The sequence below is a fragment of the Neolamprologus multifasciatus genome, chromosome 13 (assembly GCF_963576455.1).
Source record: "Neolamprologus multifasciatus chromosome 13, fNeoMul1.2, whole genome shotgun sequence".
NCBI classification, from domain to species: Eukaryota; Metazoa; Chordata; class Actinopteri; order Cichliformes; family Cichlidae; genus Neolamprologus; species Neolamprologus multifasciatus.
In genome coordinates this window covers 32,449,825-32,476,199 of record NC_140451.1, presented here as the reverse complement: position 1 = coordinate 32,476,199, position 26,375 = coordinate 32,449,825, and the positions used below count along the sequence as shown (strand labels likewise).

At 43.6% G+C, this 26,375-nt stretch overlaps 1 protein-coding gene and 1 long non-coding RNA gene across 4 annotated transcripts in view; both read right to left on the bottom strand.

Moving 5' to 3' along the window:
• Positions 1 to 5,487: 5,487 nt before the first annotated feature.
• arfgef3 (ARFGEF family member 3) overlaps positions 5,488 to 26,375 on the bottom strand; it is a 58,088-nt gene continuing 37,200 nt past the window's right edge. For 2 of the 3 annotated variants that reach the window (XM_085182399.1, XM_085182400.1), the window contains 17 exons: positions 25,833 to 26,012; positions 25,587 to 25,728; positions 25,381 to 25,503; positions 24,612 to 24,715; positions 24,384 to 24,528; positions 24,161 to 24,289; positions 23,902 to 24,078; positions 23,419 to 23,533; positions 21,326 to 21,428; positions 17,495 to 17,626; positions 17,112 to 17,242; positions 15,263 to 15,481; positions 14,936 to 15,107; positions 13,755 to 13,856; positions 11,796 to 12,178; positions 11,232 to 11,715; positions 5,488 to 11,115 (listed from right to left, as the gene is read on the bottom strand). In XM_085182399.1, coding sequence (XP_085038525.1) covers positions 10,924 to 11,115; positions 11,232 to 11,715; positions 11,796 to 12,178; positions 13,755 to 13,856; positions 14,936 to 15,107; positions 15,263 to 15,481; positions 17,112 to 17,242; positions 17,495 to 17,626; positions 21,326 to 21,428; positions 23,419 to 23,533; positions 23,902 to 24,078; positions 24,161 to 24,289; positions 24,384 to 24,528; positions 24,612 to 24,715; positions 25,381 to 25,503; positions 25,587 to 25,728; positions 25,833 to 26,012 — 3,033 coding nt within the window. In that variant the 3' untranslated portion in view covers positions 5,488 to 10,923. Of the gene's footprint in view, positions 11,116 to 11,231; positions 11,716 to 11,795; positions 12,179 to 13,754; positions 13,857 to 14,935; positions 15,108 to 15,262; positions 15,482 to 16,893; positions 16,903 to 17,111; positions 17,243 to 17,494; positions 17,627 to 21,325; positions 21,429 to 23,418; positions 23,534 to 23,901; positions 24,079 to 24,160; positions 24,290 to 24,383; positions 24,529 to 24,611; positions 24,716 to 25,380; positions 25,504 to 25,586; positions 25,729 to 25,832; positions 26,013 to 26,375 lie in introns of all 3 variants that reach the window. The other variant, XM_085182398.1, reaches the window with a different exon arrangement.
• LOC146505840 (uncharacterized) lies at positions 12,301 to 13,744 on the bottom strand. The gene is made up of 2 exons (XR_014877530.1): positions 13,525 to 13,744; positions 12,301 to 12,389 (listed from the first exon to the last, which is right to left on the bottom strand). It is a non-coding gene; the product is annotated as an uncharacterized LOC146505840 (long non-coding RNA).

Sequence of the window (26,375 nt, the reverse complement as noted above, 5' to 3'; positions counted from 1 at the left end):
TAAATAAGCAAAGTAGATGAGTTAGAGAACAATAGACAGTAAGAACTCTATTGTTTCGCATCTATAATGAACTCACAAGCATTCATTGCATATTATTTGAATATTTAACGCTCACGCTCAGTCAGTGAGAGCAACGAGGAGCCATCAGAAAATCAATCACTTACACTTTGAATGATTTCTACATGTAGTAAGATTGTTGCTGTTTAACAGTAATGACTGTGTCGATTGTTTGAAAAGTCCAGATAAGCGATGACAAAGAAAATCTGACATAATGTGGCGCACTGGGTGTGTAGTGGATACATTCAAATGATCGGTGTGAGACAATCAGGAAGCTTTAACTCCAGTGGATGACTCTCTGTGCTCGTGAATATCAAGAAGACCAAAAGTGAAAACTCTTTGTGATCTGATGAAACTTTTCTCAACATTTCTGGGATATAAAGTAAGTCTGAGAAAGGTTTTACACACTTTGAGACAATTTACAAGTCATTTAAAAGTGTTGAAGAGGAAAGTATATCACGCGTTTACAGGTTTGGTAAAAACTGTACAATAAATCGCTGCCAACAGTCCATCCATCCTCTTTGCTTATCCCTGTCAGGGTCACGGGGGGGCTGGAGCCTGTCCCCGCTAGCACAGGACAAGAGACAGGGTACAGTCTGTTGATACAAAAGTTCGATACAACTTTTGTTCAGGTTTTCTTAAAACTGCAGGATTATTTTGGGACTGAAACTCTTAGGAAAGAAGAAAAAGAGGAGAAGCAAGATGAATAGTTAATGTTTTAAATTGAGACATTAAACAATTTATTGTGGTATAAAATGCTGTTATTTATGTTTCTGTCCATGGTTAAACCATGGTTGGTAGGACTACACTTTTTTTTGGGGGGGGGCAACTTCTTTACACAACACAGTTGTGTATGTGGCTGTGTTGTATTAAAAGTAAATGGGTCTAAAGGGGACCAATACAGTCTCTACCTTACAAAATAAAGCACCTTGAGGCAAATCAAATTCAAACTTTATTTGTCACATACACAGTACGATATGCAGTGAAATGCTTAGACAACTGCTCGTGACCTAAAGAAAAAAAGAAAAGGCTATGAATAAGATAGGAAATAAATATGAAAATTAAAAAGGGTAAATTTAACTAGGAAGGAATAAAATAAAATAAAATATAAAAAATTAAGTTAAGAATGAGATAACTGTACAACACAAATTAGAATTAAGGGTAAATTTAACTGGGAAAGAATAAGATAAAATATATAAATTAAAGTTGAAAATAAAATAACTGTACAACAAAATACACAATACACAGTATATAAATATATAAGAATGTATGAAGAAATATATATATATATATATATAAATATATATATAAATAAATATATATATAAATAAATATATATAAATATAAATATATATAAATATAAATATATATATATATATATTTATATATATATATATATATATATATACACAATAACAGCAGCTGTACAAGTATTAACTGGAAATGAGGAATATAATGTCCAGTGTTGTGCAATCCACATTTGTAAGTGTCTTGTGCGGTGCAAATATGCTTAAAGTGATTTAAGTGATGAAGTGAAAACAATGTCCAGAATGTCCAGTGTGTGTGTAAAAACCATATGTGTGGGTCAGTGCTGTGTGGTGGTGTGATTGAGAGACTGTATCGCCTGCGGGAAGAAGCTCCTCCTCAGTCTCTCTGTGTTGGTCTTCTGGGAGCAGAATCGCTTTCCTGACCTCAACAGAGAGAACAGTCCGTTGTTGGGGTGGCTGAGGTCCTTCATGATCTTCCTGGCCTTGGTCCAGCACCACCTGCTGTAGATTGAGTGCAGGTCAGGGAGCTCTGAGCGGATGGTGCGCTCAGCTGATCGCACAACTGTAGAGCTCGTCTGTCCTGCATGGTGCTGTTCCCGAACCAGGTTGAGATGTTTCCCGTCAGGATGCTCTCTATGGTGCAGGAGTAAAAGTTCCTGAGCACCTTGGAGGGCAGTTGGAAGTCTCTCAAGCGTCTGAGGTGGTAGAGACGCTGACGGGCCTTTTTCACCACGGTGTTGATGTGACAGGACAAGTGTAGAGATTTGGCGCTTTATAAACTGAATTGAATGAAAGTAACTTTTGGATGGATTTATGTGACTCTGTAACTTTGGAAACTCTCCTTTAATGAGGTATCATCTGTTTTCTTCTAAAAACCAGGCAGAAAATACACTTTCACATGCAAAATGAATGAATGAATATTTCATTTTCAGCAAAACAAAGGTTTAGGAGAACTGAAGTCACAACCACAACAACTACAGCAAGAAGACAAACCACCTGGTCATGGTATGACCGTCTCAGGCTTTCATATGGCCCGCCAGTATTAGTTCCAATTAATATTACTCTTAGAAAGTTAAAAGAGGCACATTTATAATCCTCACAAATGCACTATATTGGCAAAAGTCTTGACTCGTCCATTCACATCATTGAATTCAGTTGTTCCGATCACTTCCATGAGCAGAGGTGTATAAAACAGCATGGTGCCGTAATAGGATGCCCCCTGTGCAACAAGTCGAGTCGTGACATTTCCTCATTCATAAATATTCCACAGTCAGTCAGTGGTGTTATAACAAAGTGGACCTGCTGCCAGCGGATTCCACAGCAGTGGAGACATGTTCTCCGGAATCACAAATCTGTTTGCCGATCTGAGTCGGGGTTTGCCAGAAAAAAAGTGTTTTTTTTTTTTTTTTAATACTTTAGCTTATCAAGACATCTTGGACATTTTCATGCTCCCAACTTTGTGGGAACAGTTTGGGGATGGCCCCAACATGACTGCGCATCAGTGCACAAAAGCAGGTCCATAAAGACACGGATAAGCGAGCGTGGTGTGGATGAACTTGACTGGCCTGCGCAGAGTCCTGACCTCAACCTGATACGAGCCAGGCCTTCTCCTCCAACATCAGTGTCTGAACTCACAAGTGCACTTCTGGAAGAATGGTGAAAAATTCCCATAAACATTCCCAAACCTTCCGTTTGTTGGTTGCTCCCAGAACACGTCTGAAGACGAAAGGGGGCGGAGCCTTTCAGTCTGTGGCACCAAGGCTGTGGAACAGTTTACCTCTACAACTACGTTTGGTTGACTCTGTGGAATCCTTTAAAAAACAGTTAAAAACTTTACTGTTTAAACAAGCTTTCTGTTGACCAATGCTTTTTACATTTTTACATTTTAATTTACATTTAAACTCTATATTGTGTATATTGTTATTTATCGTACTGTTTATTTTAATCTCTGTGTGCAGCGCTTTGTGACTACCTGTCTATGAAAAGTGCTTAATAAATAAACTTTACTTACTATTAAACTCTAGTGATAATTTGGATTATCCAATTAACCTATCCCCACAAGCTGCATGTCTTTGGACGGTGGGAGGAAGCCGGAGTACCCGGAGGGAACCCACGCAAACACGGGGAGAACATGCAAACTCCACACAGAAAGACCTGATGGTGGAATTGAACTCAGGACCTTCTTGCTGTGCGGCAACAGTGCTAACCACTGTGCCATGGTGTCACCAGAGTGAATACTTCTGGCATATACCTTACAGCGTATATATAAACAGGTTTCACTATTTTGTGAGCCTTGTTCTATAATTTATCTCCAACGTTTTGATCTTTTGGCAAGGACAGCTCTAATACCACTTTCATGTATTCAGCAAATCGCAGTGTGTCAGCTCGGCTTAGCACACAGACTCCAACAATGTGCAAATGGAACCAAAGCCAAACCGTCAGCAATAACAAAATCAAAAAATCCCCCTAAGCTCCGTAACTAAAACATTACAGCTGGTTTTGTTTATTCTGCACAAAAATCCCTTTTTCCTGTTAAAATCATCACTTTCAGATTAGATTGAAGACATCCAAACGTTGGAGTGCATTCGATCATCATCAGATATAAAACACAACGCCAAACGTTTTGGAGCAAACTGCTTTTAATTTGCAACACGGAGCAGACAAGCCTGCAGAGAAAGCACTTTACAACTTACAGCACTTACACAGCTGCGCTCGGGACAGAAGAGAGAAGCCGGAGCAGGTTCGAAACACCAGGAGAAAATCTTACAGCTGCTGTTCTTTAATATCAAAAGCAGAAAAAAATGCACTTTTAGAAATCACAGTCACGACATTAGCAGAGCCGGCGCTCGCAGGTCGGGCAGCAGAGCGTCTGAGGTCAGTGAAGGAAGCGAACGGACAAAACAACCTGAGTGAACGAGCAGAGAGCCTGAAGCCACATCATAAATCTCTGCACCTTCACCTGCAGGGACACCCAAGGTTGTGTTTTATATTTGTGCCATCAGTCAAACAAAGCCGTTTACCATTTTCTCTGGTGGTGATTGTTTACTTTGTAAGCATTTATAGACAATCACGTGTTTTACAAGTAGCCATAACTGATCTTCAATGAGAGAAACATGGAACACATGATATGAAATCAAACACCAACCGTTTGGTTAATGTCAGAGTCAAATGATAAGATCAACACAAGGTTACACAGTAGATCCACTTTTTCTGACAGCTTCAAGTTTGTTGATGCCAACGTCTGGTTCAGTTTAACCTCTTTTCCATCAGTGTAGAAGAAACTGCAAACACAGTGGCAAGACTGCACGCTTCAACTGGTTAAATGAAGCACCAGAAACCATATTAGTGGCGTCGTCTTTGTGAGCAGTAATTATGTTTTTCTTCCTTCTGATCATCTCCTGGTTACTCCTCAAACAGCATGAATAGCACACCGTGTCAGATTTGTCAGTTGTGTGTGTTATCTGCACCCACATCTGCTGCATATCTGCAAGCTGCTTTGGAACCCGCCCCAGCTCCTCCTGAGTGATCAAGTGTGATGTTACAGACACTCTGGCTTTCTATGTATGCACACAGAGTGAGGAGGTCCCAGGACAGAGCAACGAAACCAAATAAAAACAGATGAAAATAACAAATCTCATTTCTGCTCTGCTGGCCGGGACTTAAAGTCTTCTTTACTTTACCTTCATCTCGGCCCCAAAAACCTGATAAAACCTGACTTTGCATTTAAAAAAAAAATGCAACACATAACCCAAATCTTTTCCCATGATTGTCCATCAAAAATCAAAAACTAATCGAATTCAAACATTTACCGACACAATATTTCTGCAAAGTCCACGTCTAAGAACTTTTATTGGATTATTCTCTTATATTTTTCTGTTTCTGTATGTTCTCATGACTTCCTCTGTCACATGACCTTTCACTGGGGAAACTGTGTCAGATGTCTGGGTCGCGTAGAAACTTTCTCCATCTGTGTCAGACAAAATGACAGAATAATCAAAGCTGCTTTTACTCCTACGCTCTCAGACAGTCAATTACCCAGATGCCCTAAAAGCTCGAGCCTTAGATATGTGTACAATTCTCAGACCAACAAGGGAGTCGGTCTTTAAACTGTCAGCCAAAGTTCTCCAAACAATGTTTTCTCTTTTTTCACGGCTCAATCTGATCTCTGGAAAGTGAATGCAGTAAGTCACTGCCTCTTCCATCAGGAATCCCTCAATAAAGTCACCAATGTGTTGATTTTACTGTAAATCAATAGTAGAAACGATATTAGAAATTTCCAGGAATTGGAGAGAAGAAGGAGCTGTCAGTATCTTGAATCAGAAAGCAATAAGAGCTTAGACTCAAACAAAGACACACGTAGACGGATTTGCAGCTTCTTGTCAGCAGCGAGTTTACCCAAGAGCATCAAATCTGCTTAGAGTGCAGATAAAGTTTGTTGTGGTGATGAGCTGCACTGAGCAGCAGCGACTGTGCTTCAAGCTCTTAATCTCAGCTCAACATTTCAGATGCACGTTGGCTGTAAAAGTAAAGAATGCAGACAAAAGATTAAATCTGGTGTTACAAATAACGTCGTGGGCAAACTGAAAGCAGAGAACCAATCAGAGGAAACACCTAGAGGAGCACGGGCGCCATCGGCACAAACTGCTGGTGCGGCGTCGTTGCATGACGCTGACACATCCGATGGAAACACTGTCACAGCTTTAACACCCACTAAATCCTTTCCCTTCACTATTGCTGATCACACTGATGGCCCACGACATCTGTCCAGTTGCTGCTCGCCCTCGAACAACAGGGACAAATGGGGACGGGTCAGGGACACCGGGAGGGGCCGAGGGACAGCAAAGTCAGCCGAGACACAACAGAGTGGCGAGACGTGCTAATGCAGCCCCACAAGAAGGAGGCAGAATTAGAGCACGACCTCCCAACTGTTGCTGTCGATATTCTGCATTACGACGCAGGGCTCGGGTCTAGTTTCTCATGGATGCGCTGAGGCCCATAAACACACAATCACATTAACAATACGTGTAAAAGAAAACTGACTTAGCCACCTCATTGAAAACATGCAAACTCACATTCTGAAGCCTCAAATCAAGCATCGCAGCAGCCTCTGTGCAGGTGGAAGTGCAGACACTAGTGTGCTTGATTAACAAGGTGCACCTGTAGTGGACTCTGCACCTCACAGACAAGGAGGATGGAAGGTTTTTAACTGGAGGAGACTCTCGGCAGGACTTTTAAGATTGAAAGCTGTTTTTTTTGTCAGATAACTTCACTGGAAATTCTTTGAAAGACACCAACAGCACAGGCGAGAGGTCTGGCTCAGTGGCTCCCAATTACTGGAAGTGAAACCAGCATCAAAGCGTTTAAGTCTTCGCCCCATGCAGAGCAGCTCTCGGGCGGAGGACCAAGGCTTTAAACATCTGCTGTTAAGTGGGCCATTTAATCACAGTCTACAAGGACTCAGAAGAAGAAGAACTGCAGCATCGGCTTCATTTTTCATCTGCGGAGGTTTTGCGTGTGTGTGACAGGGTGGCAAAAAGCAACCATGAAGCACCCAGGGGGTCGTCTTGATGCACGCTCCATCATCCAGGTGAGTAAATCCCAAAAAGCTGATTCTGTTCACCTGGATGTTTTTAGTCATCCAGGTGACTTCTTCAGTCTCAGCTGACTGCAGGTTTCCCTCATCTTATATTTGCATAATGACTGAAACTAGCACCACTATGTCCAAAAGAACAGAATCAACTGTTTGGGACTCGGTTGTTTGTATATGTATAACTTTAGTCTGAGGTAAAAAGATTCCAATAGGAAGAGTTTGTCTGGTTGTAGCATTAGTTGTCCACAATAACGCAGCACCACGTGCTGCGTGGATTATAGTCTCTGAGCTTCACCTACGTTAAAGAGATGAGTTCACTGTAGCAGAGGCCGACTGACAGGCACCAACATCTCCTTCACAGGGGATGACGGGTGATAGTTCCTGTAGCTGGGGGTAAGAATAGGCTGTCCCATAAGAGGGACAAAACGTATACAACCACGCCCAGCAGCTGTTCACTTTTCTCTCCCTGGAGTTAAGAAATTCACGTCTCAATAAAAAGTAAAATGAGTTCTTCAACAAGAATTCTTTGGCATCACTTTGGTTTTAGATTTGTCCAGTTCCTCAACGCCTCGTCTGTGGCAACAAAAGCTAATGAAGCCACATGACATAAATATTAAACACATGTTAAAGCAAAGCAACAGATCGTTTAAGATCTCAGTGGCTGGTTCCAGCCTGTATTAAATAAAGACAGTGAGCTTTAAAACTCTGTTGTTGATTTGAGATTTTCCGGCTTCTAAAGCAGGAAAAGCTGATGACTTTAAAGCATCAAATTAGGACCCAGCTTTTTTTTGGAGGGTCCAGTCGAAGCATTGCTGCCAGGGAGGATGTGACAGCTGGCACAAAGGAGAGAATGAGGCGACCGACAAAGTGAGGAAGCAAGTGAAGAGAGAGCAAATAAGACTGAAAGACAAGCTGTAGACAAAGTGGGTGAAAAAAGGAGAGTAAATCTTCTTAGGAGCATCAGATGCTGCCGCCCTCCCCGCCCCACCCGCCCTGTCCTCGATACGGGCCGAGCCGCTGAAGTTAGCGTCAGTTCAGCACTCTCTCCATTCATTCATTCATAATCTGTCCTGAAATGCACACGAATGGAGGTCAGCAGTGTTACAGCTCATCAAGGCAAACTGGACTAGTGAAAGTGAGATAATGCACGTTCATTCAGTTTGCTGACTCCGTGCTCGGAGTGCGTTTCTTTCTCCGTGATCTAAACGCACCTGACGGCAAAACTTTAATCCATCTATTGGTTTCCAGGTGAGAGATGTGGCATTATTCTTTGAAATGACTGATGATAAGCGGGTAATAATGATAAGACTGTTATTTAAATAGACAGTAAAGAGCTGAAAGGACAGGTGTTGATTATTATTGAACTTTTCTTGTATCGTTTTAGATGCAGGACAAAAACATTCATTTTAACCTGAAAGTTATCGGCGCACATATATAACCACACTGAGACACGTTACATGGTGACAAACAGAATATGTAGACTGAAAGTCACGTGAAAGCACCGCTAGGGGTGGGCGATATAAACGATATACATAGAAACGATATAAATTTGGCCAACGATAGAGATTTTGACTATATCGCTCTATCGCGATAGCGCATGTTGATGATGTCATCAAGCTGCGCCTGTTTTGGTCGAAAGCATCGCAGCGGCTAAAACCATTATCATCTGCCAAATATGCCGACAGTCACAGCAAAGAGATGAAGCACTTTTGAAATATGGGGAAAGCCAAAAACTGCGCTTCCTCCACTTCCGGAACATTGATTCATTAATGACTTTTATCGAGTGGAAAAAAGTTGCTGTTCATCCTCCAGCTTCACTGTGCTAATGTTATGCTAACATAGCTGTGTCGCTAGCAATCACGTAGCACATCATTATATACCAGGTAGTCCAACTTCAGTAACCCTGCAAACGCCACTGCTGTTTAGTTTTCTGTCCTCATGTATGTTGGAAGTGGTAGCAGAGCTGTACGTTTGAATTAGTTTCAAAAATCTCTGTCAGAACATGGTATGTCATGGTGGAAACTAGCGAGCTAACTTCCTGTTAACTTCTAACTCCGTTAAATTTAATAAATTCTGTTTTCATGGATGCCTGGATGTTAAACTTAATTGTTACACCTGGTAAAGCAGCAACGCTGATGATTTTATTACAGATGAAAGAATTTAGACCGTTTTTTACTCTGTGTTCGTTTGACTTTGAGAGCTGAAACAGACGGAGTTTAGGACCCAGATTACTCCGTGAAGCTCCTCACTACGGCAGCCGTAATGCTCTGACAATCCATCAAGCAGTGCGGCTTACCAAAGTTGTACTAAAACATTTTTTTTTAGAGATTTTTGCAGCCAAAATCGGTTCGAGGTCAGTAAGCACAACCAGAATTCATACATAAGGCACACTCTCGATTTTTGAGAAAATTAAAGGATTTTAAGTCCTTATAGTGTGGAAAATACGTTATACAGAAGAAAAGAATATATCGTGATATATATCGTTACCGCACATGCTTGAAATTATATCGCGATATGAATTTTAGGCCATATCGCCCAGCCCTAGACACCGCCACACAAAAGACATCGTGAATCCTCCGTTTGGCGATTGGAATTCTTTGGTCACTTAAAAATGAACGACAGAGTTACTGATGATGTTAAACACGATGCATTAAGCAGCTTTGGCACCAACCCCCTGCTCTCTATTAGCAACACTGTTGGAAAAGCTTAAGAATACAGGTTTCCCCTGTGGGGTGGGGTGGGGGGGTGAAACTGACAGTGGGGTCAGACTCAGGGTTTCCCCTTCAGTCACAGCCAATAGGCTCCAAGCACATATAATGCAAAAAAATATTATCAACACAGTAAATATTTCAAATAAATATTTTCATAAATAGATGATATGAAGAAGGACATGCGGCTGGCATGAAACATCAAAACACACACACCGAACGCCGTCGTTGATTAAAATAATTAATACTCATGTCAGAAGGTTTAAACAGACCTCTGAGCCACATGTGATCAGGATCAATGAGCACTCGCTCTGAACTCTGAGAAGAAAACAGGATAAAAAGAAAGTTCTAAGCTGAACCTTCGTGATCTCCAGGATTTCACTGGCTTGTTTATGGTCCCGTCTTCAGCGCTGTGGAGATATCTCAGAAACCTGCTGAGCTCATGGCAGAGATGAGACATGGGCTTCATTCAGACAGCAGGCGAATCAGATTTGTTTCTCAAATAGGACCTTTAGGACTGCGCTGTTATTTGCAAGTGATCAGATGGGATTTGTGTGGCCAGACATCACCAGACCCTACACGCCCCCTCCCAAAGAGCCAGCAGGCAGTTCTCTCAGGCATAATCTCATCTGGATACAATGTGGGTTTGTGGAAAAGGGAGTGAAAAATGAGCTGGAAGTAAATTTGCAGCAGGTTGTAAAAAGGATTAAAGCATCCAAACGAGCAGCTGTTTGGACCACCTATGGTGCTACGGAGCAATACGACGTGTATGTGGTGACAGAGTATGACAGGTTATAGAGACGAGCGTGTGAAGAGGTGCAACAATGCAAAGAATGTAAACATGGCTGCTTCTTCACGGGGTGTCAAAAACCCCTGGAAGTCACTGACACGAATGAAGCACGAGGGTGAGGAAATATTATCAAAAGCCTCTGTGATTGTTGTGTTGAGACTTTATGACAATGCTGGAGCAAAATGAGGATTCTGCCAATCAGTCTGAGAACTCGTTGATGACGTTTAAGAGCTCCGTGTTTGTTTCTTTGCACTGTTCAGCATTTAGGAAACACAGACGGCACATTTACTGAGAAACATTTCAAATAATATAGAGAAGCCTGTTACATTTTTATTCCTCGTACCGTAGCCTGCATCAGGAAACAAATCCTTCATACTGACACTGAAATGTTGGCGAGGACCATCGATCATTCACCAGCTCCTAAAATCTACTGCAGCATCTGTTTATGTCCCTCACTGACCGACACTTTGCAGCCTCCGGCCGCTGCTTTCGCGTTTCGTTGCTGCGACATCACACAATGATGTCATAGAGTCTGCCGACCCGGCCCAGCCATTCGCGCAGGGCCTGGCGAACGCGGGCGTCGGTCACGTGGCAGGAGAGCTGGCTGAGGCAGGGGTAGAGCGCCGGCTGGAGCGCCAGGAATGAGGAGTCAGACAGTAGGAGGACCTGGTTCAGGAGGGTCAGGACCATGTTGGTCCAGGCCTGCAGAGGGAGGAGCACAGACATCAGAGAGGGTTTAAATAGGGGACCTTCAAACTTGTGGGGACAAGAGAGAGCTGTTGACATGAATACACGCCCGCCCACACACACACACTCGCCTGTATCTGAGCCTCAGAGTCTCTCAGCGAGATGCTGTGGGAGCTGATGGTGGAGCCCGACCGCGGCCTTTTCTCCTGCCTCAGCACCTCCGGCCCCGCACTAACCGAGTGCCTCAGAGAGGGCCCCTGCTGGTCCACCAGCTGCTGAGGCCTCTGCGGGGGCCTCTGCGGCTCTACTGGGCCCCTCCTCTCCCCGATGCCGCCTCCTCCCGCCGCCGCCCGGCCCTGCTCTTTCATGAACAGGTTGACGTGGCTTTGCTGCGGCTGCTGCTGCTGATGTTTCCTGCGTTTGTACTCCATCATCAGCTTGCTGATCGTTCTGTCCGTGGCGATGGTGTATAGCTTGTTTCCAGCACTTTCCCACCATTCCTTTCTCCTTCCCGGGCCGGCGCTGCCAGGAATCCCTCCAACCGAGCTGCTCGTTATGTTGGAGTCCCTCCGTTCGCATCCAGTCCGGAACGGACCGGACAGACTGCCCGTGCAGCTGCGGGGAGAGCAGAGTTTTACATGACGGGTGACTAAACAGCCTTCACAAAGCACACATTAATATGCGTGACCTCCGACCTGAATCCCGGACTTGGCGTCGGTGTGTCCCCCGGTGACGCTGAGCTCACGTCTGTCGTCTGACACCTGTACCCGCCTTCCTCCGAGGGCGTCTCCCTCGCTGAAAGCCCGCCTGCTGAGGTCGGGGTCGACGTCTCGGACTGGAAGAGAGGCAGGAAGAACACGTGGTCGCCTCCTGCACTTCCCCTCAGCAGAGCAGTCTCCTCCAGCATGCTCTCCAGGTCGCGGTGCATCTGAATGTAGCTGTTGCACAGATCCACGCACAGCTTGTAGAGCCGCTTGACCAGCCAGGCCCAGTCGGCGCTGCCCAGCGGCTGCACGCTGAGTGAAGGGACTGGAGCTCGCCACGGGTGACGCTTATCCCGGCCGCGAGGGGGGCTGACCTGCCAGATAAGACACAAATATCACGAGGAGCGTCAAAAGTTTAGAAAAGCCTCTGAGGATTGAAGAGAAAACAATTAATAATGGATGAAAAGAGCAGCAGCGCGACTAATCCAAGGAAACCTTAGCCGCTGCTTTAATTCCTGTCAGCCCCTCTGAGTGGCCTCTCATCACATTTGAGTGATTCTTTACAGTAACGCTGCCAATCAGAAGCTGTGTGTATGTGTGTGTGTAGGGATGGGTACCGGTATCCGGTGCCATGATGGCACCGGTTCTGACATAAACGGTAGTAACCAGACCGAAAAGCAGCGCACATTTCGGTGCTTTATTTCGGTGCTTTATTTTCCTGAGCTGTGATACTTTCTTCTTCCTTACATTTGTATTGGCGGTTGGCAAACAACTGAAAGGTGCATTACCGCCACCAACTGGTATGGAATGATACACTTTAGATTCTAGCCAATCATTTTACGTTTCCGAGGATAGTAGGCGGGTCCAGGTACGTACGTTCTTTTAGAGCAGAGCTACAGATTAAAAATGCCCAAGGCGAAGCGGTCAAAAGTCTGGCTGTACTTCACAGCAAAAGATGCAAACTCAGCAGCTGCAACAAGTGCTTTAAGCTGATACTGTGATGCTGTCAAAGGAGGTAACACCTCAAATCTGATGAAACACCTGGCGACGCATAACGTCTTTTTTAAAGCCAAGAAATGCGCCGTATTTGATAGCTTGCTGCGAGACCTCACACCGAGCACATCTACTGCTGGTGTGGTGCCTGTTATCGGACCGGAGTTAGCAACGTCCCCCAAAAACCCGAAGAGTAGAGTCCTGGCCCCTAGCCCTGCCAGTGTAGCAGAAATGATGAGGATGATGATGCAGCAGCAGCCGTTCTTCTCTGCGTGAGTAGCTTAATGTTGTTCGTGTGTAATTTACGTTGAGTAGGCTAACCACGTTATTACATTAATGCATGTAAGGTGAACTAGCAAACACCATCATAGCTACATGCGGCTGTCTTCTTGTTTGATGGCAGATACTCCCTTCACCCTGGACAAAAAGGCTAAAATGACCAAAGAAAAAGTGGAAAACAGTTAAACATGAGAGGTTTTTGGACAAGTTTGTGTTTTTTCCATTGTTTAAGCTGCTTCCAGCCAAGAGTGATACCATATATGCCCCATAGCTGCAGAAAAGGCTAACATTGTTATCTTTTTACAAAAAAAACAGCTGAACATGAGAGGTTTTTGGACCAGTTTTGTGTTCTCCATTCTTTAAGCACCGGTTTGAGCACCGTTTAAGCACCAGCACCGTTTCAAAAGTACCGGTTTGGCACCGGTATCAGATAAAACCTAAACGATACCCATCCCTATGTGTGTGTGTACCTGTTTACACATCTTTGTGGGGACCAACAGTCACCTGTGAGGACAAAAGTGTCCCCACGAGTTTGAAGGCATTCAGGTTACAGTTGGGTTATCGTTAGGTTTAGGCTCAGGGTTAGGCATTCATTTTTGATGGTTAGGGTAAGCATTATGTCAATTAGATGTCCCCACAAGATAGGAATACCCGACCATGTGTGTGTGCGTGTGTTACCTGTGCGGTTTCTTCAAATATGTCTTCATCCTCCGAGGAGGCGGAGCCAGGATGAGAGGAGTCTGAGCTCCCCTCCTCTTCCTCGTACAGGATCCTCTTTACCTGAACACGGCGACAGGTTCAGATGTCAAACAGATAACTGACAGCTAGTGACGAGCTCGTCTGTTAGCGGTGACGACGGTTATCACCAGTGATTCTGTGTCTGCTGAGAGGTTAATATGACTGCTGCGTCTGGTTGGTAAAATATGCATTAGAATAAAAATGAATAAATGAAATGAAAATGTTATTTTTGTGAACGTCGTTCCTCCAGACATATCAAATACCTGCTCCGCGCTTCTTTCATTCGACCTACCAAATATACAAAAGTGCAGTTTTAAATCTGGAGCTGTACATTTAAATAATCCCAGCGAAAGGAAATCATAGAAATCAAGAAACATCGTTTATGTAAAGATGTTTTCCTGCACAGTGAAAAATCGTTTCATGAACATTCGTCCAAGACATGTTTGAAAAAAACCTTCCAAAATAAAAGCTGGGCAGGCGTCCGGCTCGCTGCCTGCTCAGCTCCGCCATGACACCGATTTTAAATTCAGCTCTACATCAGTGGTTTAAATGTTATTTACAGTTCATGGTTACAAAATGTGTTTATGAAATGACTCTCAGCGAATCAAAAACAACTTGTGCATTTGGCTCCTTTAGAAGTGATCAACATGGCGGCCTGGCTGGTGTCGGTCGTTTTTCTCGACGTGCGTCTAAACCTTCTGGTCCAACTTTTCACCAGTTACCTTCTAACTGTGTGCGTTTGTTGCTAAGCAGCAGCACGAGCTGGGATAATGAAGAGTGAAGTGGAACAGTGAACTGAGCTGTGAAACGATAAGCTCAAATAAGTGATAAGGCTTTGTAGAGCTGAGTGGAAGTGACCACTCGGGTGATAACTCTCTGTGGCTTTTACGGTAACAAAAATTTGTCCCAAATCATCTGAACGCATTAGCGATGCTCCAGAAGTGACAGCAGGTCCCTGTGAAACTATAAAAGAGCTGCAGTGCGGTTGCTAATTGTTGGCTACTTCTAAGCTACAAAAGCCTGGAACGATGTTTGTGCCCCTCAGTATGTGGATGTGGATGTGCTGCATTAGCAGTGTGACAAAAACATCCAAGAACATTATTAACTTGACTGGTTTCCACCTGCTGTGCAGTCATGCTGTCTGCCTGGCTCAGTATGGCGCACAGCAGGGCCTGGAAGTACAGGCTGAAGCTCATGGCTGACTGGCGGTAAAGATTGGCTGCTCCGCAAACACCCGACACCTTCATCAGCAGGTACTTCAGACCCGGCCGAGTGTCGAAGTCCCGCGCCGTCCTGCACACAACAGATTTTTCAGCTGCATTTGAAGCTGATTGACATTATTATAAAAAGCATGAATATAAAATTTGTTTTGTTTCTATGTTTGGAAACGAATTCAGTATCAACACTACACCGCCGTCTGCATACGTGACATGTTTTGCTGTAGTAACCTGTACGAGTCCAGCAGCAGATCCAGAATTATGGCTAAATTCGTCATGGAGATGTAGCGCAGGAAGCCTGCTGTGGGTTTACTGGGGTCAGAGGTCACAGGTGTGACCCTTTCGTGACCTTCGGGCTGCTTTACAAACTCTTCCAGCAGGATGTCAGAGAGGTTTTGGAGCAGGACCTGGTGGGACAGCAGGCTCACCACGATGGTCCTGAACGGGATCCTGCACATCAGTCGAATCACATACATCAGTTATTTATTTAAAAAAAGAATCCTTCATAATAAAGAAATATTTCACTGAACACATTCATGCATTTCCAGTCATGCTTCATTTATCTGTTGTAGCATCACTGTAATGTTAAACAAACAAATAAAGAGGATAAAGGATAAACATGCAGGTGCAACATGTAAATGACAGAGCTGCACAATAAGGCTGTGGTGTAACGTGAAGAAGTGCAAATGTACAAAGAGAGCTTCTGTTTCTTCTTAAACTTGTATCGTTGATGCAGCTGCAAGCGAGAAGCTGACTGAGTGCAGATGGTTGAGTGCTGCATTAACCCTTTAAGACCTACCATAGAACCAAGTCCACCAGAGCTTATATTATATGTTTACATGCTGTGGAGCCATTTTTAGGAGCATTTCAAGTTGCTATACATCAATACAACCATTATAGCCCAGATTTTAATAATATGTCTGCATTAAGTGCATAGTAATTACATAAATTGCAAAAAAGTGCAATAAACTACAAAAAAATTGAAAATCGTTTTTGTTTTTTTAACATATATTTCTAGTTAGAGAAATTTAAGAGGCTTATCCCTCAAAACTGTAAATACAAAAAAGTTGCACAAAATAGTTTCCCACCACAGGAAATTTATTTTGAGTGTCTTCATAGTTTTATTTTTGAAATACACCAATTTTTATACACTGCAGGAAAAACGAAAATAAATATTATAATGCAAATTTGCAAAAAAGCAGCATATGCATCAAAATAAACTATTTCCAGCAGTGCAATATGAGTCCTAAGCATCCCAGAAACCACACAGAAAGTCATAAAGTCAAAGATAACTTTTAAAAACACCAGTATAGGCTCATGAGGCCCTGATGGTAAAAAACTACATTTCCGCGAAAATGACGTCACTTCCGGTTTCGGGCAGGTCATGGCGGACATGCGAAAGTTTGTGCAGATGGATGTATAAAGTGTTACGAACAGCTGATCGGATCAGCAAAGCGTGTTTCTGGAATATTATGTTTTTGTTGCTGCAAGTGCTTTTTATGCAGTTTTTGCAAAGCTATATGTGGAAGGAAACTGTGACCGAGGACAAGCTGATGGCATAAGATGTAAGTACAACTCCTTCGGTTTCATATGCAAAAAAAATTATTGCGCTAGCTCACGTGGTTGCAGAGCTACCGGGATTTAAAAATAGTTACGCAAAACGGAGCGTGCTGCTCTGACCGGCTTTAAAGGGTTAATTACAACTTTATTTTTGGTTTACATCTAATCAGCCGCTGCATACTTGTCTGTGCATTGTGCAGCTCATTTAAGATGAACATTAGCGATCACGCTGTCCACGCCTCGTGTGGGCATTTGTCACACTTTTAAATGGTTGTTGATGAACACACAGAGAACAGCCTTACCCAATTTTCCTTTAACACAGCAGCAGAAAGACAAGCACAAAGAGTTAGTGGACTTCAGAGAGCACATTTCCCCCACAGTCACTGACAGACCACAGAAGGAGGCACATTTAAACCTGAATCTAACTGAAAACACGTGGCACCTTCAGAGCCTCGTTAAGAAATGTAAACCAATCAGACGAGTAATAAACCACCCATGTGATCCGAGCTTTGATGTGCACCTCTTCTGAGCGTGTCCATTGGACTGCTGGTCAGACGGCAGCTCGATGATGAGGACGCAGGACTGAGCGTGCTCAAAGCCTTCCTTGTTGTTGGGTGTCTTAGGGGAGCACTGAGTGTCCAACATAAAGACCTGGGATAGAAACGGGACACGCGGACAAGCTCGGGTCAGACAGTTCAAACCACAGGACAGGCTTAAAGAAAGATTACCCGTACACGTGTTTATATTCATTCACCACGATGGATCTCTGTAAGTATCAAGTGATAAAATACAAGTTTATGTACAACTTCAACTTCAGCATCTGACATTTTAAACTCCAGGATGATGTCTAGACTCTTGATTGGAGGCCGAAGCCACAGCGAAGCCACGTGAAGTGACACTGACCTGCTGGGCCATAGCTTTGATCCTCCAGTACTCGGCCTCGGCTGACGGTGAATGAGACGGAGCCGCCACCTTCACCTCGCAGGCGTCTCCAGAAAAGCTGTCCGAGCCGCTGTGAAAACACGCCAGAAGGTTCTGCAGAGAGAAAACAGGGAACGCTGGTGTGCGTTAAATGGGAAACACAGACTTTTGCGATCTAAAAGCTCTCTCGCTGAAGGAACATCTGGCTCCTTTGAGTGAAATCTGCTGAATCGGGTTTGAAACCAGAAGAAGATCCGTCAGAAAATTCATTCTTCCACTGGAATACTGTGGAAGAGACTACAGCACATTATTCCTGAAACTCTGGCTGAACGAGGATGAACCTTTCAGTCTGTGTGTTTAATCAAGGAGCACAGCTTCTATTGTTTATAGGAAATCTCACAGTGTTTCCTTCATACACCAGTCAGGTTTTGTTACATTACATCAGCTGTGACCTGAATGCTTTTTAACAAAAGCAACTTTTCTATGAAGCCAGTCAAAGGCCACGTGTTCATACGTCTGAGAGCATAAGCTACACATTAAGGACTGATGTCTACATAGCATAAGCTGCATGTTAACAACTGTCCTAATACGTAAGACATAATATGATTCTATGCATTTTTCAGGATTTCATTTACAGTCACATGTCTGAAATATCTCTGCTCTTCCTTCAATATTTCTGTAAGATGGGACGGAAATGAAAGAAGTTTTAACTGAGGTTAAAAACAACGTTGAGAAGCAAAGTGCGGATTTTACAAAGACGTGGATCCGTCTGCTTGTTTCAGAGCTAATGATTAGCAGTGTTGGTCAAGTTACTTGAAAAAAGTAATCAGTAACTAATTACTGATTACTTCACCCAAAAAGTAATCCCGTTACTTTACTGATTACTTATTTTCAAAAGTAATTAATTACTTAGTTACTTTTTAAAAACACGATTTACAACCTGAATAGGTGATAAAGTGATAGATCTTTCAGCCCAATTCTACTTTTTCTACATAATCCATCATACAAAATGTAATCAAATGGAAAAGTCTCTTTTTAAAACTTGTTTTATTAGTTTTAATCTTTTAACTTTATGCATCAAGCAAACATTTAATTATCTGCAACATTCTCTGACTGGAAGAAATTAGTTTAACATTTAAACCTATTTTCTGCACATTCCAGCACATAAAATAAAATATTTTGTGTGTTTACACTCAGTCTTTCAAATAGATGCAAGTAAAACACAGCAGAAAATAAATAAAGTCAAAGGCTAGCGGTCCTGTTGCTCTATTTTCACCTGTAAAGCAGGAGTGGGGTAGGCGGAGGGTTACCCTGGTGCAGGTGTGCAGCGGTCAGTGGAAGAATCCGCGAGTTTCTCTGTGAGTTTCCCATTACGTCGTAGCTACTCGGTGCTTGTTTGGAAGTTTAGGGGTTTTTTTCGCTGTAAAAAGAAGTTTTCTTCCCACGCACAACGGACACTAATGTTTTTGTCACTTTTTATGGAATCAAACTCAAAGTAAGGTCAGTACTTCCACGCTTTAAACGCTGCACGCTCATACTCTCTCTGCACTCGATATATGATCCATTGTTGATCTGCACACAGCTGTTGTCACGAACGTCGCACTCGCTTACGTCACTGTCATGAGACGTTCTCGCAAAAAAAATCACGGTTTTAGTAACGCAGTAACGCAGCGTTCCTACGGGAACGTAACGGTAATCTAATTACCGTTTTTGCAATAGTAATCCCTTACTTTACTCGTTACTTGAAAAAAGTAATCGGATTACAGTAACGCGTTACTGCCCATCTCTGATGATTAGTATAAATCTGAGCCAACAAGATCAGCTGCACTTGTTTTCAGTGTGCTGTTATACTTGTGATATCATGTAAAAATTGTCTTTTTTTACACTGGATTTCAAGTCAAACAGATAAATATGATTGAACTGACAGGTTCACATTTTATTCAAGGGCTTAAACAAACGTTTTGCATCAGGAATTATAGACACCGAAGTATTTCAGGAGGTCACAGCAACATTAGCAACATGCTTTAAGATGCCTCTGCTTCAGCAAACATTGTTATATAAAGGGCTATTAGACCTAAATACACAAAGCGCATTGCTCAGCATGATAATGTTAAACCCCTCACGAAGAGTCAATCAGATCTGTTTCTATCCATCCTCTCATTTTCGACTGTTGAGACCTCTCCCGCCCCAGCTGGACCATTTTTATTTTACTATCTTGTATTTTCTAGAAATAGAAAGCGCCTTTAAGCACCACCACAGCAGATCTCTGCCTCCATCTCCTCCTCCAGCATCCTCCTCTGTCACACCAACCCTCTGCATCCCTGAATCTTCCCTCATGACTTTTTCTTTTCCTCCTGTTTGGCACATTCAACAACCTTTGTCCAGTATATCCACTCCACACCATCTCAGCCTGACTAACACACACACACACGTCGGGTATTCATATCTTTTGGGGACATCTAAATGACATAACGCTTTCCTTAGCCCCTCACCCTAACCTAACCACGACCTAACTGTAACCCTGTCACTAAAAACACATTTTGAGTCTCATAAATGCCTTTAAAACTTTTGGGGACCATGATTTTGGTCCCTATAAATATAGTAAACTTCCATTTTTAGTCTCCACAAAGATATGAATGCAGGCTCGCACGCACACACAGACAGATGTGGCTCTAATCTTTAAAGCTGCTTAGCAGATGTCAGGCAGGCAGCTGGCTCAGAACTGCAGGAACACGACATCCAATAACAAAGTGCTCGTCCGTGTCACCTCTGCCGAACACTCACGCACACTCGTTAGCGGCGGCTCCCTCGGTAAGTGAAAGCGACCAGCAGGAGTCGGCTCCCCGCTGAGGCTCTAAATCTTCAGGCTCACACATGCACTCAGCAGGTACCGAACCATCGTCAACAAATGAACACAAATCTTTCATTAAAGCTGAGCGGGCTGGCAGATCGTCTCAAACAGACCACTGCATGTTCTGGTAGAACATTTAACAAGCGAAAGGAGGAAACTGATTGTGAGACATTCAGATTTCAGTCGATTCTTCTGCTTAGTTTTGTGCACTGGTTATTTTTGGAGAGCTGACGTAGACTACACAGACCAAACAGGACTGCTATGACTCAAGGAGCGCCTACTGAACAGGTGAAAGAAGCCATATCGTTCCAACAAAGGGAACTCGTATCAATAATAGAAGCTAGAATGAACCATTATTCTCCGTCATATTTCTAAGTGATATTTAAACGTTTCAAATAATAAGATCAGTGCAGGTACGAGTAATCACTGAAAGCATAAGCCTCAGGTTTAGACTGATCCAAACACCCAGTCACACGCTCAGCTCGATGTGTAAAGAAGCACAGAAATCACTAATGTGGTGAGTTCAGGTCCAAAGCTGTGGCTCTGAGAGCAGCAGCTTCACTCACCCGCAGGAGAAAGACGACTTAAAGGTAAGAGGAAGGAAGCTAAATCAGCTGATTTCAGACAGAAGATGAACCAAGCATGACATTGATAAGGATTAGGTTTCGTTCGCAAAAGTCAACGCTTAAAAAAAGGATTTATATTGCACATTAAAGCCACACTGTACTTAATTCTAATTATAAGTAAAATGAGTCTTAAAAAGAAAATAAAAGAACATGTAGAAAGAAATCAGTTCTGACTATATTCATGCATGAAAGCTGGGAACGTTTGTGGTTTGAATGGTGCCTCATCGTGCGGTAATGATAAAGAAGAACAGCTAAAAGTGACGGAGTGACGGAGTGACTGCAGCGGGCTGTCCAGGTCACTTGTATCCAGGTGCACGTCTGCATTTCATCACGTACCTTGACCGGCTCTAACGTGGCAGAGAACGCGTCCTGCAGAGCGCAGCAGGCCAACCTCCACATTTCTTCTGTGAACACTGGACCCACTGTGACCAACACGTACCTGGAGAGAGACGCAGAACAACCGTGGACTGATCACACAGAAAATAAACTAAGTTATATCTTTTAATATCTTTTAAATCTATTTCTAAAGTACTACAAAACACACCTGACATTGTTTGATTTGACAGTTCTGTTGCTGCGAATAAAACGATCGAGTCGAAAACTAACAAAGTCTTAGAGTCAGCAAACGTTCTGACCAATCCTCTCGCGGTGTCTAATGCAGACCTTGAAAGTTTGCAAACCTTTTGTTTGTTTCTGCATAATCAAGACGTAAAACGAGAGAGACTCGCACAAGTCCAAATGTGTGAGTCTGTAAAAACGTCATATTTGTGATTAGTATGGAAACCTCGAGGATTTGAGTAAATGTAGTAAACAATAATCATGAGAAGAAAAGAGCCGCTATCGATTTCCTCACACAACCTTGGAAAGCGTACAAAACTGTGTGTGAGTCTGTATCAGTGATGTAAAGCAGCTGTCTCGTGTATGGCAGGTGTTGCATGTGCAGATGTGCACTGAGATTACAACTCTAACAAAACAAAACAAACAGGGTGGCGTGCCCCAGAGACGTCATAGATATCGTCACAGGAGTAGAGGATTTAAAAAACACTGTCCTGCTGCATTATTGTGCAAAATTTGCAAAGAAAAAGCTTCAAAATAAACGATTTCCAACAGTGAAGTGAATGGCGGACATGCGATAATCCGCAGAGCCATATGTGGAAGGAAACCACGAGCATGTGATGTAAGTTAGGGCTGCCACAAACGATTATTTTGATAGTCGACTAGTCACCGATTATTTTTGCGATTGGTCGACTAATCAGATCATCATCCATTGGACGTAAAACTTACAGCTTATTGCACCAGCAGCATCTGCTCTTATATAACTATCATTAGCTTACAGCTTTAAGTGTTTAAGGTATGTGCTAACTAAAAATAAAGACAAGATGATAGTTTATTAAATTTTAATGAAATTTGCAGATTGTTTCGGTGAAGTTTAATAAACTCCTTGCTATCTAAAATATAACAGGACACCGGAGTAAATTCTCGAGCATCTCACACTTCTCACACTGATGTCAAGCAGACATCAGCTGTGAACAAATAAAATACTAAAAAAAAGCCAAACAATAACATTTTTAAGTTATCTAAATGACTTATTTATGTTTAACCTGAGTAGCGAAAGACGGCGGTGGGTTTGAAAACGATTTGCCGGGAGTCCGGTGTTCACACGGCTCTAGTTAGCCTAGCCCCCGGCTAGCTATCGAGCTAGCGGGTAACAGACGTCTCCGAAAACGTCGGAGCGCTTTTGAAAATATGTGGTGTCTTGATAAACTGAGCAGATATTTGAGGTTTACACAGCTACATTCTCGCCTGAAAATATGTTAAACGTTTATTTTGTGACCCAGAAAGAATAATAAGAGTAATATTAACACTAACTAGCTGCCGCCATTGTTGGAAACTGAGCTGGGCTGCGCTAGGAATTCTGGGACACAGCTTCTTCTTCTTCGGGGTTTAACGGCAGCTGGCATCCTTGTACATGCAGTGCTGCCATCTTCTGTTTCAGTCCGTTATTACACTCTTAAATCCTACTACTTATTCCTGCGGCTTTTGTGATCTTACAAAGCTTCAAACGACACGTCGACTATTAAATCAGTCATCGACGATTTTAATAGTCGACGTAATCGTGACTAGTCGACTAATCGTGGCAGCCCTAATGTAAGTACAACTCATCTGGTTCCAAATGCAATAAAATGATTGCGCTTATGTGGTTGCACTTCTACCAGGATTTAAAAATAGTTCCACGAATCGTCCACCTTTCTTCTAGCTGCACCTTATTTTTAAAAACGTCATCCTTGTTTAGGACGAGCGTCCACCACTGAAGCCCTCACTCAGCCAACAATCCACCCAAAACAGAGAAAGACAACCTGAATTGAAAAGACGTTTCACACGTGATTTCACTGTGGCGACAGGTGTGTAACTGCCAGATGTGTGGTCACCTGATGCAGGAACAGCCCACTCTGGAGATGGTCTCTGCAGGTTCAGACACGCAAGCCACCAGCAGCTTGAAGAGGTCCTTCAGCATCTGGTTGATCAGTGACTCGTAACCGATATCTGCAGGAAGTGACGGCAGAAACACACACACACACACGTGCACGCACACACACAAACACCACAACAGAGCCTGTGAGCACACGGGGTGGGGGTGCAGTTTAATCTGACTAAAGAGGAGGACAGTGGAACAACACGGTGTCACTTCTGCTCCATTTCACTTCAGAGAACGAGCACATTATACGCCAGAGAAACAATAACAGTCCATCAGATCTGTGACAGCGCACCTGACTGTGCTAATGCACCGCGCCACGGCTCAAATCAGTGAATATTTACACGAAAGCTTAGAAAGTTCCCAGCATGCTTTGCTCTTAGCTTGATTAAAGAAGACGAAACGTGCGAAGTCACAGAGGGAAACGCGCACCACCGACCTGAGTGTATGAAACTGTTGACGTGCTCCACCACCAGCTCACAGGATAGGCCGATTGCATGTTTGAAATTCGCTGCCGCCACGTCCCAATAAGAGTGGTCACCGTGGCTACGCTGCAGCCACAGTGACATCACGGGAAGCAGCAGCTGGATGACAGCGAAGATGCCAAACCCTGGACCTGGAGAGGCGAGATCAGGTTACACCCCGGCTGTGTGTAGGGTTTGTCTTCTTCTTCTTTGGATTGTGTTTAAGTTTCTCACCTGGCACTGCGGTGACTTCTCTGAGCAGAGTGAAGAGCAGCTCCAGCGTTGGAGGCTGGTGCTGTCGAGGGCAGTTGGACACGGCCGCGGTGAGCTGCTCCAGCAATAAAATCCACACCTGGATCAGACCTGCAGGACACGAGACAACAAACATGCGCTGACGAGAGAGGAGAGAGAAAGGAGGAGGATTCTTCGACGACACAAAGACGGAGCAAAGCGAAACCTGTGTCGTCATCAAACTCCTGGAGGACGCAGTCCACGCCGTCCTCGCTGCTGATCGAGCGTTCCTGCGATCTCATTGGCAGGCTGGCGAGCCGTGCGCCCAGGAACACCGGCTTGGACGGCATCTTGTAAATCTTTGCCAACAGCTGTCAATCAAACGCAAATTCTTTTTTATAATAGGGAAAAATCTTAAAAATATGCTCTCGCTTTATATCTGCGGAGCTTCCACCTGCGAGCATTTGCGGAGGTAGTCGAGAGCAGGCAGGCAGAGGTCGGTGGAGCTGTAACCTGACGCGTGAACGCAGTCGCCAATCTCTTTGTAGTCCACCTCTCCTGCACGGAAAAGCATAAAAGTTCTCCGTAGTTTGAAAGGTCAGCTTTAAAAAACACTTGGATGAGTTGTTGTTCGAGTCATTCAGTCATTTTCTTGTTTTTGTCACCGACTCGCTGCTCGCCTCCCACTCACTCTCATCAGCACCGTGTTTCTCCTTCTGTGAGGTTTTAAAGCTTTTGATGGTGACGATTTTTCTAAAAACCATGAAGTATCTTTCTAAAAGAAAAATTGCTTCCCAGTCATTGTTTAGGAATTATGAATAACCGGGATTTTAAAAACATAAAAGTAGCTTTTGTGTCTTGTGTGTCCTCTTGGTGCATTTTAACGATGTACAGAAACATATCTATGCATGAGAACCTCCCGTGCATTTGTGCATTTGGCCTTTTTTGATAAATAAAAGAAATAATAATAATAGCACATATCAACATAAAGTCTCAAATCTTAAATTTCTGCAGAAAACTGAAGCACTCAGCATCTGCAGATGCATAAATCCGCTCTCCTGATGTATTAAACTGTGACGTAAATACAAAATGTGCATGCATGTCACGAGCTTCTAATAAAGAGATAAATACACAGCCTGATCCCGGGAAAAATAAAATCCCGAAAGGCTTGAAAAGTAATATCTTGAAATGAAAAAGAGCACGCACACATAAGTGAGACAAACCTAATCCTTTGACAAACTTCATGAGACACATGATGTAGTCTGTGGCAGCGTTGGCAAAAACCTGGATGTTGTCGGTGTTTATGAACGCCTCAAAGACGTCGAACACCGGCGCCTGAGACTTCCCTGCAGGAAGACAATAAGACGAGAGGAGGAAACTCAGATTTACAGCAAAAATCTTTCTGTGGAAAAAGGTTTGTTAGACATACCCATGGAGTATTCTCCCAGCAGGTAGTCTTTGGTGTCAGTCTTGCTCCCGTGCACCGTCCTGAGGGCGCTGAACAGAGGCCTCCACCCTGACAGGATCTGAGGAGAGCACATCTCCACCAGCTCTCCGATCGATGTTATTACCTGCAGGGAGACAAACCCGAGAAAAACTGTTTGGCAAACTGAACGCACAGCCGGAACAACGCCGGCTGATTTGGTTGTTTTGAGGAACTGAGCTCCGACTCCACCTGGTCCTGAACGTCCTCGTCGCAGAGCTCCAGCTGCATGATGTGCTCGAAAGGCCTGAACAGCGCCTCGTTAAAGTGGAAGTGCGGAAGCTCCGCCCAGCTCATCAGCACCTCTGTGAGAACATCGTGGATAAAGGAAACGGCCTTCTGGGATACGTGGCGCTCTTTGTGACACGCAGCCTGTGATGACGACAAAAACTTTGTGTTTAAAGAGCCTCGAATAGATCAAAGCTTTTATTCTCTCAGTGCCTGAAGTGTACTGAGCTAAAAAAAGGAAAAGCACTGTGCGAGATAGAAGGTGGTCTACACAGATGTTACACAACTTCATTTCAGAGCCGCTACAATCCAAAGATTCATTCTGTGTGCAGTCACAGTTTTCTGGGAGCCCTTCACTCTTCCATGTGCATACATAGAAAGTATAACAGCAGCAGTAAGACAAGCAGACATTAGTGATTTGACACTGATCAGGTTAGAGACGCCTTTAAACAGGGGTCTTGAACTCCAGGCCTCGAGGGCCGGTGTCCTGCAGGTTTTAGACGTGTC